The sequence below is a fragment of the Camelina sativa genome, chromosome 13, assembly GCF_030686135.1.
Source record: "Camelina sativa cultivar CO46 ecotype springtype chromosome 13, ASM3068613v1".
In the NCBI taxonomy this organism is placed as follows: Eukaryota; Viridiplantae; Streptophyta; class Magnoliopsida; order Brassicales; family Brassicaceae; genus Camelina; species Camelina sativa.
The window spans coordinates 7992693-8002928 of NC_141892.1; the positions used below are offsets into that span (position 1 = coordinate 7992693).

Here is a 10236-nt window from a genome sequence, read left to right on the forward strand (position 1 = left end):
AGCTTTTAAACAGTTAACAAAAATCAATACAAAAATCTAAATAAAGCGGATTTGAGAAATCAAGCACATGAAGAGGACACAAACGAGATTAAAAGTGAAATTTACTTTCGACAGATTTGAGAAATCAAGCACATGAAGAGGACACAAACATGCAATTTTCATATTCGACCAAAATCAAACAAACCTGAAATTTTAACTAAAATTTGAACAAACTTACATATTTGTTGTTTAGGTTTTAGATTTCTCTTCTCTCAAGTTTGTCTTTGTTGTTGGACGAGCTTGACACCTCACAAAAGGAGATTTAAAGTGAAATTTAGGTTACTGATGAAGAATGAAATTGAAAAAAAAAAACAATTAGCTGTCTAATTTCAGGTTACCTTCGTCTGAGAAATCGAAGAGGAGAAGAGATAGCTCGACTGGAGAAATCGAAGTCTGAGTATTATACCTTGAATCTAATCCTTCAAGTATATACTTTAATCTAGGGTTTTCGAGTGAGAGAATAATATGTTTGATACATCTTTCGATACATCTTTCTGCGTTACAAAGGTGTACAACCCTTATATAGAGTGAGAACAAAGCCTTGTCCGTGTCAGGTAGAGGTTGCATGTTGAACGATTTGTTGAGGGCCGATATTGCTCCCCCAATATCTCCCTTCGACGAGAGCTCAGGGGCCATCTTGAACTCTTCAATAGCTTGCTCTTGAAGAGCATGCTTTTGACGTCGAGCTTGGCTTTGACGTCGTTGACGTCAAGCTTGCTTCTTAAGATGTTCTGCCCTTTGAAGACGTTCTCTCTGACGAAGTCGTGCAGCTTCAGCTTCAGAGTCAACCGGCTCCTAAGGCTCAGCCTCTCGCCCTCGAGGAATGTACGGCATGCCTAATTGGCGATAGATCTCTTTTAGAGTATCCCGCAGGCTGGGGTCCAGCCTAGAAGCTTCTTTCCACGCTTCCCAATTAAGAAATTGGTGCTGCTCTGAGCGTGGAGGAGGCGGTTGAATCTGAAGCTGAAGTTGCACGACGTCGTAGGTCGCAAATTTGAACAGGCCGCCAATTATGTATCTTTCATTCATTTGTAAAGTCAAATAAAAAAAACTGTTTATGAGAAACGAGAGAGGAGAGAGGATCCGGTATGAGAACAAACACAAAACACAGAAAACGAGGGAGATCGACAGAACATAGTAGATCGTAGGCAAATCACAAAATCTAACACAAAATATGAGAAACGAGAGAGGATCCGGTATGAGATCAAACACAAAACACACAAAACGAGAGAGATCGACAGAACAGAGTAGATCGTAGGCAAATCACAAAAATCTAACACAAAATATGAGAAACGAGAGAGGATCCGGTATGAGAACAAACACAAAACACACAAAACGAGAGAGATCGACGAATTGTACCTTGAATTCCTTAGATTCCCTCTGATGAACCTTAAGCTTGAATCCTTCAAGTTAAACCCTAATTGTTTGCGAGCGAGAGAATCATATATATAATATCAGTAGTGATGTTAAAACGGGCCTTAAGCCTGCGGGTCTTTAACGGGTTGGGTACATTGTTTTTAGACCCGAATCAACAAAAATGCATATAAAATCAACAACCTATTAAATATAACAATAAATAAAGAATTGTAACCCATAATTAAAAAAAAAACAACCCCGCATAATGCGCAGGTCTCGTCCCTAGTAATAGAGAAGAAGAAGATGAATCCTAGAATCGCTGATCCCGCCTTACTTATATAGTATTAGAGGCCCAAAACCAAAAATATGCCCAAATTAGAAATTATTAGTACACTGTGTCACAACAATAAAATTCTGATTTATATTATTTTGTGATTTAAAATTCTGGTTGTCTCTATGTCATATTATAGTAACATTTACTATTTGACTTTTAAAAAATCATTTACCATATAAAACACAAGTGATATGTCCAATGTCCAATCAAATTAAGCCAGATCAGATTTCATAAAAGTTCATTAACTAAAAAAAAACATGATCGTAATATATAAGCGATTTCTATTTTTTACTATTAAATTTTTAAAAAAATATTAATCACTTAAATTCCTAAATTATTACTTAAAATCTGTAATCACTTAAATTATTAAAAAAACAAAAAAATCAGATTTATGGGTTTTTTTTTTTCTTAGCAACCCTAACAATAATATGCACGCAACCGAGTAAAAAAATATAAGGACGAACCGTAATGAAACTAAAGAGATGATATCTGGGTTGAGAAGGCCCAACTAAAGCCCGTACATGAAATATACCACTATTGGTGTTTACCCAAATGAAATGGATGAATCCAATCAAAAAATATCGGCTGGCTAAAATCTGTCAAAACTGATCCACCAGCACAACCGCTTGTTTTATATAACCCAGCAAGCAAGCATCATCATTATTGTTGAGACGAAAAAACACACCTCTCTAACCCTAATTAAAAGTTACTTGTTCGTTCCTCTCATAGGGAGTTGAGGGTTTGCGATGAGACCTGCCTTGTGAAAACATATGTATGGGCGGTGCTTGCTGCTTCTTCTATTCTCTCTCACACTAGTCAAATCTTGAGCTTTTGGGCTCTTTTGGTTTCAGAGATTCCAATTAGGGTTCTTCTTCTACGAATTGCAGTTTGATCAAAGATATGGAATCAGAGAGCAATAAGTTTGGAGGTAAAAAAAGCTTTGTTTTTTTTTTTTCTAATTTGGATTTGAGGGTCGTCAATGAGATTGTTTGATTTTTATAATTGCAAGGTCCGAGAGAATTGGGTGGTGCTTTAGATCTTATAACACAATACAAGTTGTTGCCACATCATGAGTTCTTCTGCAAGAGGTCACTCCCTGAGTCACTTTCAGATGCTCATTACCTTCACAATCTGGTTGGAGACACAGAGATTAGAAAAGGAGAAGGGATGCAATTGGATCAGCTTATTCCCAATGCTTCACTTGGCCGAGATACTAGTAATGCTGCTCGCATCCAACCTTTTGTTCTTGATGAACTTAAGGAGGCTTTTGAGCTTAATGATACTGCCCCTGTTGAATTGCCTCCAGTGAGTATCTTCTCTCTCTCTCTCTATGTGATTTATTATAGATATCTGATTCTGTTGATACTGGAATTGGAATTAGTATATGACACATTCCATGATAAGTTGAATTACCTGCCAAGTATCTTGTTATGATAGTTGAACTATGTAAGTAGTGATTATGAGATCTTCGGTTTTCTTCTACTTTCAGGCAGAGAAGGGAGCTCCTACCATTGCGTCTAAATCTAAAAGCGAGTCAAAAGATAAGGACAGGAAGCATAAGAAACATAGAGACAAGAGCAAGGAGAAAGATAGGGAACATAAGAAGCACAAGCACAAGCATAAAGATAGGAGCAAAGATAAGGATAAAGACAAGGATCGAGACAGAAAGAAGGAAAAAAGTGGACACCATGATAAGGTAAGAGCTTTGTTGCCTTTCTTTCCTACGATTAGCTGAGTGGCAATGTGTTTCGCCATTTTGTTGCGCTGGGATACATTTTTGACGATTTAATGTGTCCATTATTCAATTAGTCAGCGTTAGCAAATCTATGCAGTCTAGAAATTTACATGTTACGTTATCACTTAAACTTTCAGAAAAGGAAAAGCGATGGGGATGCAGATCTTGAGGACGTTCAGAGGCACAAAAAGAGTAAGGTAATGTATTAGTTGCGATGTAAGACATCTCCATTTAAATGATGCTGAATTTGGACGTTACTGTTTGCTCGCACAATAGCGTTAGAGAAGTAGTTGTTCGGCAATTTGATTTTGGTCGTCCCTAAAACTAACTAACTAACTTTTTTGCAGCATAAGAGCTCAAAGCCTGATGAAATGGGAGCGATGAAGCTTAATGGCTAAAGCAGTGGACACTCTCATTTTTGTATTGCACACCCAAGGACGTGTTATGGAGAGGTTTAAAACCAGCTACTTAACTCACTGTTGACAAATTTGTTAGGTAATTGTCCTTGTACTATCCCTTTCCAGGCTTTCAGATTGTGCAATCTCGGTCACTAGACTCATCTTTTCATCTCTAGATATCGCATGTTTCTCATATGGTAATGTACGTGATGACTGAGTAAACAAAGCTATGATCTAAGGTGTATAAGAAGATAACCTGGCTAGTAACTGTGAATGCACAAGCGTAATAATTTTAACTTTTCAATTGTTGGCATTTGGCAATGTTTCTATATGATGTAGATTTGTCTCATCCAACCTCAATGATTTGATTCTGGCTTTGTAGGTATAATCTCTAAATAAATAAATAAAAGTTCGGAGGGACGAAGGAACTAAAGTTTGCTGGGGAAGAACCACAACTTGTATTCTAATTTGATTTGGTGGCAACTTTGTACATTTTGTTATATGGTTTATCCATTCTAGTGACCATTTTAATAGTAACGTTTTGAGCTACATACAGAGTGGGCAAAATCAAATGGAATTCATACAGAAGGTTATCTATCAGATCCAAAGACATACCAAGATGGTTTTGTGGCAAGCCGAAAGTGTGGTCGTTACTAATTATGTACTTCCACTCGGTGTATAATCGTATCCATGGAAATAAAATATACCAGAAACAAAGTCGTACAGAAAGGTGTTTGTTTAGTCTCGAACAAAAAAAGTTATAATTTTGGTACAAAAAGTTCAGGAAAGAGAAAAAAAGACTTCAAACCATCTGAAACAAAAGGTGGTCTGTGCAGAGGAAGAGTCAGTGTAGGCGCAGATATGTAATGAATGGCAAAAGAACAAACCCGATCAGCAAACCATAATACTAACGGAGGAAAATCTCAAACTCTTAACCAACAAAACCTTAGTGGGGAACGTTCCAATCCTTCTCACTCTTCTCTCCTCACTACTCCTCACTACTCTGTTCACCAAACGAATGACTAAGACAAGTTGCTTTGCATTTGAAAGAAACTTTCCAAGATGTGTGACCTATGCTTAACACTCCTTTTCATCTTCTAGCAAAGGTCTCTCCCTTGTGCTCACCCCCGGCGCAAACTATATAGCCTGCTTCCACCTGTAAACAAATTAATGTTTTGATTATGGAATCCGTGAAAGCTTTGATATGTACGGGACACTGTGTATTATGAAAACGGAAAGGATCAACATACTTGGCAGTCTCTCAGAGTAGCACGCTCTTGAAGCTGTGCGTTACTGCAAATGACTGAGCCTTGTATTGAACATCCGTCTCCAATTGTAGCATGGTCCATCACAACTGAATTCACAATCTGCACCCAAATATAAGCAGCTGAGTGTATTTTCGAGATGCACACTCCTATTCTTTGGTTGGCGTCTGTAAAATTTCATTGTTACCTTCACATTGGAGCCTATCCGGCAATGTCTCCCAATTACAGATCTTTTGACACTGCATTTATCACCGACTTGAGAGCCTTCTCCAAGCATACAATGAGGTCCAACCTACATCCCATAAATAGTTATTGGCAATCACGACTCACAGAACAAATTGCCCAGTATCTACACAAATCGGGGACGTACTGTGGTTTTTGATCCAAGCTCAGCTGATGGGTGGACAATGTTGTGATGAGCCGAAAAGGAGTATCCGGATAGGTGGTTTGCATCACCAATAACCTGCACAAGTTTGAACAATTACGGAGCTCGATATGTCAACTGAGAAAAAAAAAAATACTAGAAAAAGGAATCCATGTGTGTAACACATTTATGAGGAAACAACTTACATCCCTATTTACGTCCATGAAGGCTTGAATGCTATTCAAGCGGACAAAAATCTTACTTTCATCCGCAATATAAACACAGCATTTATGGGTTTTTCGGCTATCCAGACCTGATTCATAAACTTGATGAAAGCTTGGCAAAGATGCGTTTGAGAGAATTTGAGACAAGACCACCTCGTTGTTCTGCATATTATCCTTTCCATTTCCATTTTCTTCTACATTATTTTGGTCAGAGGAGACATCTGATCGCTGAGACTCAAGAGGAAAAAGCACAAACAAAGGATCAAAATGCTAATAAAACAAATGGTATGATCTCCATTAGTCTCATTTGCAAGGACCTTATCCAACTAACCAGCTGTGTGCGAACAAGATATGGTAGTACATCCTGTTTTAGGCTCCGGAAAGCAGGTTTTTGATCCAAAACTTCCTGCAGAACTGATCTGTAAGACACAAGAGAAGAGACAAAAGAACATATTGAGTATCAACATATAAAACTAACTTGTTAGCAGGAAAGCTAGATCTAACCAACCTCTTGAAGGCATATATATGAGAATCCATGAGATCTGATCGCAGTTCCATCTAAATCGAAAAATGATAAAATAATAAGAAACTGTATGAAGATTTATCACCAGTCAGATGAAAAGATGCATTGTAGGTCATTATAAGAACTTATAATTAGAGAACATCACCTTGCCAGCCGCACAGAGAATGCTCTTATTTACTCGGGTATCTTTCTTAATCTCAGTCCCTAACACAATTTCAGAAGGTAAACCAACAACAAGTTAAAGCATATTGTTGCCTCTAAGAAACAAAAAGGAGAATTTGAAGTAGGACCTTTGGCAATGTATAACAAGAATTGTTTCCAGGAATCAAGCCCTACGATATCCTCGCAAGCAGGTTTCTTGGTTTTATCTTTCCCACTAGAACCCCCGGATTCTGATGGCCCACTCACCGGTTGAGCACAGAGCATTACAGTTACTACTGCATCATGCCTTCTATGAGTGGCAGCGACCGCACCCGGAGGAATATCAGAAACAATGTCTCCACTTACAATCTACATCAAGGCAAATTTCCAGTAAGCTAGAAGCTCAAGAGTTACACAAAGCCAAAGTTACGAGGAGGCATAAGCTAAGAGACAGCTGACCAAAATGTCTTTGGCAGTTAAGTGGTGTGCAATTGCCCTGAGAGCCCCAGCAGTTCCAATATTCTCAGCAACAGCGGCAACCTAAAGTAAGATATCCAACAAACCATAGAATAAAACGACTCAGTTTGTTAAGTTTATAACCTCAGGACAAGCACAATATGCAAAAAGCCTTCCCGGGTGGGAAAACCTATTAACCACTGGATGCAGGATAGTCCTAATCAAACAAATGGCTCATAGTGTAAACTGCAATTGGTAATTCTTGAACCAACAAACACCTATAACGAACATTACACTAGATTCTTCCTATCATACATAGAGTTTTAACTGCGACTCCACATTGCACTAGATCTAGATGAAGAAACAGTGCTTCAATTCTAAATGAATTAAGGTAAGGATTGTAAAAAACAACCTCAACATGTAAACGATCAACACAAGCAGAAGATATCCATCCACCAACTTTAAGAGCAGCATCTTCTCCTTCAACAACCTGTTCCATCAATGGCAAAAACGAAGAATCTCTAAGCTCCACCGAAATCCAATGGAAACATTCAACCTAATCAGCAATTGAATGAAGAAGAAGAATATATAATAAAAGGCGTACGACGATCAGATCCTTGAGATTATTGCTCTCGAGCAGATCAAGAACGTAAGATAACACCGGACGATTCGCTACGGGAAGCAACGCCTTAGGAACTTCCTGAAGAAAAAAAAAACGAAATTAGCTAATTCGCCTAAACTTACATCGGAAAAAAACTGTTTCAGCTGATAAAAGTGAAAGAGACCGACCTTGGAGACTAAGGGAACAAGATTACTAGAGAATCCTCCGGCGAGAATCACGACCTGGAAATCCATTGTATTGTAACTGAATTTGACGGTGTAGACGAAGCAAAGCGAGAGAGAGAGGTTTCGAGTTTTTCTCACTTTCTGGGGTTTTGATTTTGAGAAGACAACGACGACGATATCAAAACCCGCTTGTTTATTTAGAGTATCTCTTTTGGATCCGACCGGGTCGTTCGGTTAAATCTTGGTTCATCAATTAATCAAAACTTATTTGTATGTCAAATCTCCTTAATAACAGAAACAGTTAAATCTCTCTGTTTAAGGTGTCATTAAGCTTTGGATGTTGGAAAAGATAAATAAAAATGACAAAATTATATAATGTGAGCAATCAATCTCTCCTACATAAACACTGCTTCTTCTATGTATAATAAGTGTGTCAGTTCCTAAGTTGTCTCCTTTCCCCATATCTTAGCTTTTTTTTTAGTCATATCACCTAACTTAAAACCAAACGCCAAACTTCCTTCAGTCTTGGTCTACTCTATGCTTTCTTCATCGTAGTCTTCCTCATCACTAGCACTAGCCTGTTGTTGTTGTTGTTGTTGATCAGGATCTATTTTCATTTCGTTCATTCCCAACGACGGCCACTCTGGACTTTCCTCTAGCTGTTTTTCTAGCCATGTAGCAGTGTCTCCATTCTCATCTAAATCCACATTTAGATCGAAGTTCCTTACGTTACTATGAACTTTCTTCCAAGATGTATCTCTGTTTTCAGGAGAAGGTGTCCTGCTGCTTTCGGGAGAACCATCTTCTTCAAACGTAAGAGACAGACCACTTCCTGTTTTTCCACCACCCCTTCCGCGGCCTTTACCCTGCTTTCCTCTGCCACTGCCAGAATGTTTGACCTCATTCTGTAACAACAAGGCGAAAAGAAAGGCTTGAGAAAATAAGCACTAAACCAGAACAGTTGTCTATTGGTAAAATAAATATTGGCTAGTTACCACTTGAGTGTTCTTCATATCTTCTTCGTTGCAATTACTTTCATCAACAAGTTTCCTGGAAATTCGGAATAACGAGTTGTTAGACATGTTAACCGATACAGTTTGGTCGTTTGCTTGGTGACATAGAATAGTAGAAGCAGATAGAGTGATTTTGGGACTAACCTTCTTTTGGTAGCAGATTGGTCTTCCGCATCTGAGCCACACAAATCAGGAACTTTACCAACAGTATCTCTTAGAAAATCAAATACATTAAACGCGTGCACACACTGCTTCCTGAAGAAAAGAAAAAAAAGGAATAAAAGCTTTCAAGAAGCAAGAAAACAATTGGTTTATAGATAAGCAAAAGCCAAAGATGAGAGCTTTCACACTTACAAATGAAAGGAGCTGACAGTTTTCGCCCCTCGGCTGAGAGTTATATCATATGTGTGATTACACAAGTCTTGTAAAAACAGCTCCAAAGCTTTCGCTGCAAATTTATATCCAAACCAGAATGGTTAAACCATATGTGACACAAGCTGTATGAACAACGTTTGTGTAAGAGAAAAGAAAAAACACAAAGATCACTTACAAACAAGAAGAGGGACAGCCATTGCAATTTTGCCAACTTCCTCATCGGTTTGCATAATCTTCTTAATCCTTGTCTGAAAACCCCAAAAATTTGAAGTTCAATTACGTTAGTAAAAGACCCTCAAGAAACCAAAAGGCAGCCACTAGAGTATTGTTCAACACAAGATACATCTCACCTTCGACATTAAAATTACAAAATCACACTCCTTAAAATCTAAAGACACTCAAGAAATTTCATATACAGAACAGAGATCTCATCTTAAGTCTTAAACAAGATATCTCTGCAGCTTCTTTATCTCTTAGCCCTGAACAAAGAAAACAGTCCTCAAAGCTCAAGACACATTCACATAAATTCAAAACCCTAAAGAAGACAAAAGAAAAAAGATCATGGAAGAAACCCTTGTAATTACAACGAAAGTGAAACCTAACTAAACTCACAACTAAGAAAAAAAACAGATTCCGTAGGAACATAACGAACTTATATGTAAAAACAAAACAGAGAAAGTAATTTGCCATACCGCTGGAAAACGTGTCTGGAGCTTCTTCTTCATGCTTGTTCAACAGAAACGAAGTAGCTTCCCAAAGTCAAGGGAACAAAATAAAGGGGATGAAGATAGATAAAACCCTAATTTAAAAAATTTTGTGTTGCTTGCTTCCGTTCTCTCTTTGAATAAAATAAGAAGGATAAAATCAAATTAACAAAATCAATATATATGTTGATTCCATCAAACACGACAACATAAGAAAAGAAAAAGAAAAAAAAAAAGTTTTCTTCGAGTAAGAAATTGGTCTCTGTTTCCTGACCCGTCCTTGTCGGATCCAAATCGGACGCAATTGGACTTTTCTTTCTCCCACAAATTCTCTTCTTCTTTTTTTTTTTCCCCTTAATTCAATAATTGAGAGACGGAAAAATAAGATGAAACAAAATTAAAATTAATCTTGTAAAGAGAAATTAATCTTTAATGAAAAATGAAATTTAACAAAAAAATAAATAAACTCAAAATCTTAGGTTTTTAATAAACTATAGTTTTCATATATATAAAAATTTATAAT

At 37.5% G+C, this 10236-nt stretch overlaps 3 protein-coding genes across 6 annotated transcripts; 1 reads left to right on the forward strand and 2 right to left on the reverse strand.

Moving 5' to 3' along the window:
• The first annotated feature begins 2312 nt into the window (after positions 1-2312).
• Positions 2313-4413, forward strand: LOC104736014 (mediator of RNA polymerase II transcription subunit 19a). 2 transcript variants are annotated; one of them, XM_010455925.2, is made up of 7 exons: positions 2313-2657; positions 2739-3034; positions 3219-3425; positions 3602-3661; positions 3812-3959; positions 4039-4145; positions 4245-4413. In XM_010455925.2, the coding sequence occupies exons 1-5, from the start codon at positions 2630-2632 to the stop codon at positions 3860-3862; spliced, it is 642 nt and encodes a 213-aa protein (XP_010454227.1). In that variant the 5' UTR covers positions 2313-2629; the 3' UTR covers positions 3863-3959; positions 4039-4145; positions 4245-4413. The 2 variants fall into 2 exon arrangements, with proteins under 2 accessions (XP_010454227.1, XP_010454226.1); XM_010455924.2 differs by lacking the exon at positions 4039-4145.
• A 124-nt stretch (positions 4414-4537) lies between these two features.
• LOC104736016 (uncharacterized) lies at positions 4538-7943 on the reverse strand. 2 transcript variants are annotated; one of them, XM_087482221.1, is made up of 13 exons: positions 7625-7943; positions 7440-7535; positions 7248-7325; positions 6839-6919; positions 6529-6748; positions 6384-6442; positions 6224-6273; positions 6047-6134; positions 5698-5949; positions 5498-5590; positions 5315-5419; positions 5113-5229; positions 4538-5018 (listed from the first exon to the last, which is right to left on the reverse strand). In XM_087482221.1, the coding sequence occupies exons 1-13, from the start codon at positions 7688-7690 to the stop codon at positions 4953-4955; spliced, it is 1371 nt and encodes a 456-aa protein (XP_087338347.1). In that variant the 5' UTR covers positions 7691-7943; the 3' UTR covers positions 4538-4952. The 2 variants fall into 2 exon arrangements, with proteins under 2 accessions (XP_087338347.1, XP_010454228.1); XM_010455926.3 differs by having other exon boundaries at positions 5698-5943; positions 7625-7846.
• A 30-nt stretch (positions 7944-7973) lies between these two features.
• LOC104736017 (uncharacterized) lies at positions 7974-10088 on the reverse strand. Of its 2 annotated transcripts, XM_010455928.3 has the most exons (7): positions 9702-10038; positions 9360-9488; positions 9185-9257; positions 8989-9082; positions 8779-8889; positions 8617-8671; positions 7974-8526 (listed from the first exon to the last, which is right to left on the reverse strand). In XM_010455928.3, the coding sequence occupies exons 2-7, from the start codon at positions 9366-9368 to the stop codon at positions 8152-8154; spliced, it is 717 nt and encodes a 238-aa protein (XP_010454230.1). In that variant the 5' UTR covers positions 9369-9488; positions 9702-10038; the 3' UTR covers positions 7974-8151. The 2 variants fall into 2 exon arrangements, with proteins under 2 accessions (XP_010454230.1, XP_010454229.1); XM_010455927.3 differs by lacking the exon at positions 9360-9488 and having other exon boundaries at positions 9702-10088.
• Between the last annotated feature and the right edge of the window lie 148 nt (positions 10089-10236).

Coding starts and splice junctions, on each gene's coding strand:
- LOC104736017 (XM_010455927.3), bottom strand. CDS start 9,734: ATGAAGAAGAAGCTCCAGACACGTTTTCCAGCG. Junction 9,083..9,184: donor GGCTGTCCCTCTTCTTGTTT/GTAAGTGATCTT, acceptor ATAAATTTGCAG/CGAAAGCTTTGGAGCTGTTT. Junction 8,672..8,778: donor CAATCTGCTACCAAAAGAAG/GTTAGTCCCAAA, acceptor CCGAATTTCCAG/GAAACTTGTTGATGAAAGTA.
- LOC104736014 (XM_010455925.2), top strand. CDS start 2,630: ATGGAATCAGAGAGCAATAAGTTTGGAG. Junction 3,035..3,218: donor CCCCTGTTGAATTGCCTCCA/GTGAGTATCTTC, acceptor TTCTACTTTCAG/GCAGAGAAGGGAGCTCCTAC. Junction 3,662..3,811: donor AGAGGCACAAAAAGAGTAAG/GTAATGTATTAG, acceptor ACTTTTTTGCAG/CATAAGAGCTCAAAGCCTGA.
- LOC104736016 (XM_087482221.1), bottom strand. CDS start 7,690: ATGGATTTCCAGGTCGTGATTCTCGCCGGAGGATTCTCTAGTAATCTT. Junction 7,536..7,624: donor TTGTTCCCTTAGTCTCCAAG/GTCGGTCTCTTT, acceptor TTTTTTCTTCAG/GAAGTTCCTAAGGCGTTGCT. Junction 6,274..6,383: donor TTCTCTGTGCGGCTGGCAAG/GTGATGTTCTCT, acceptor TTTTCGATTTAG/ATGGAACTGCGATCAGATCT.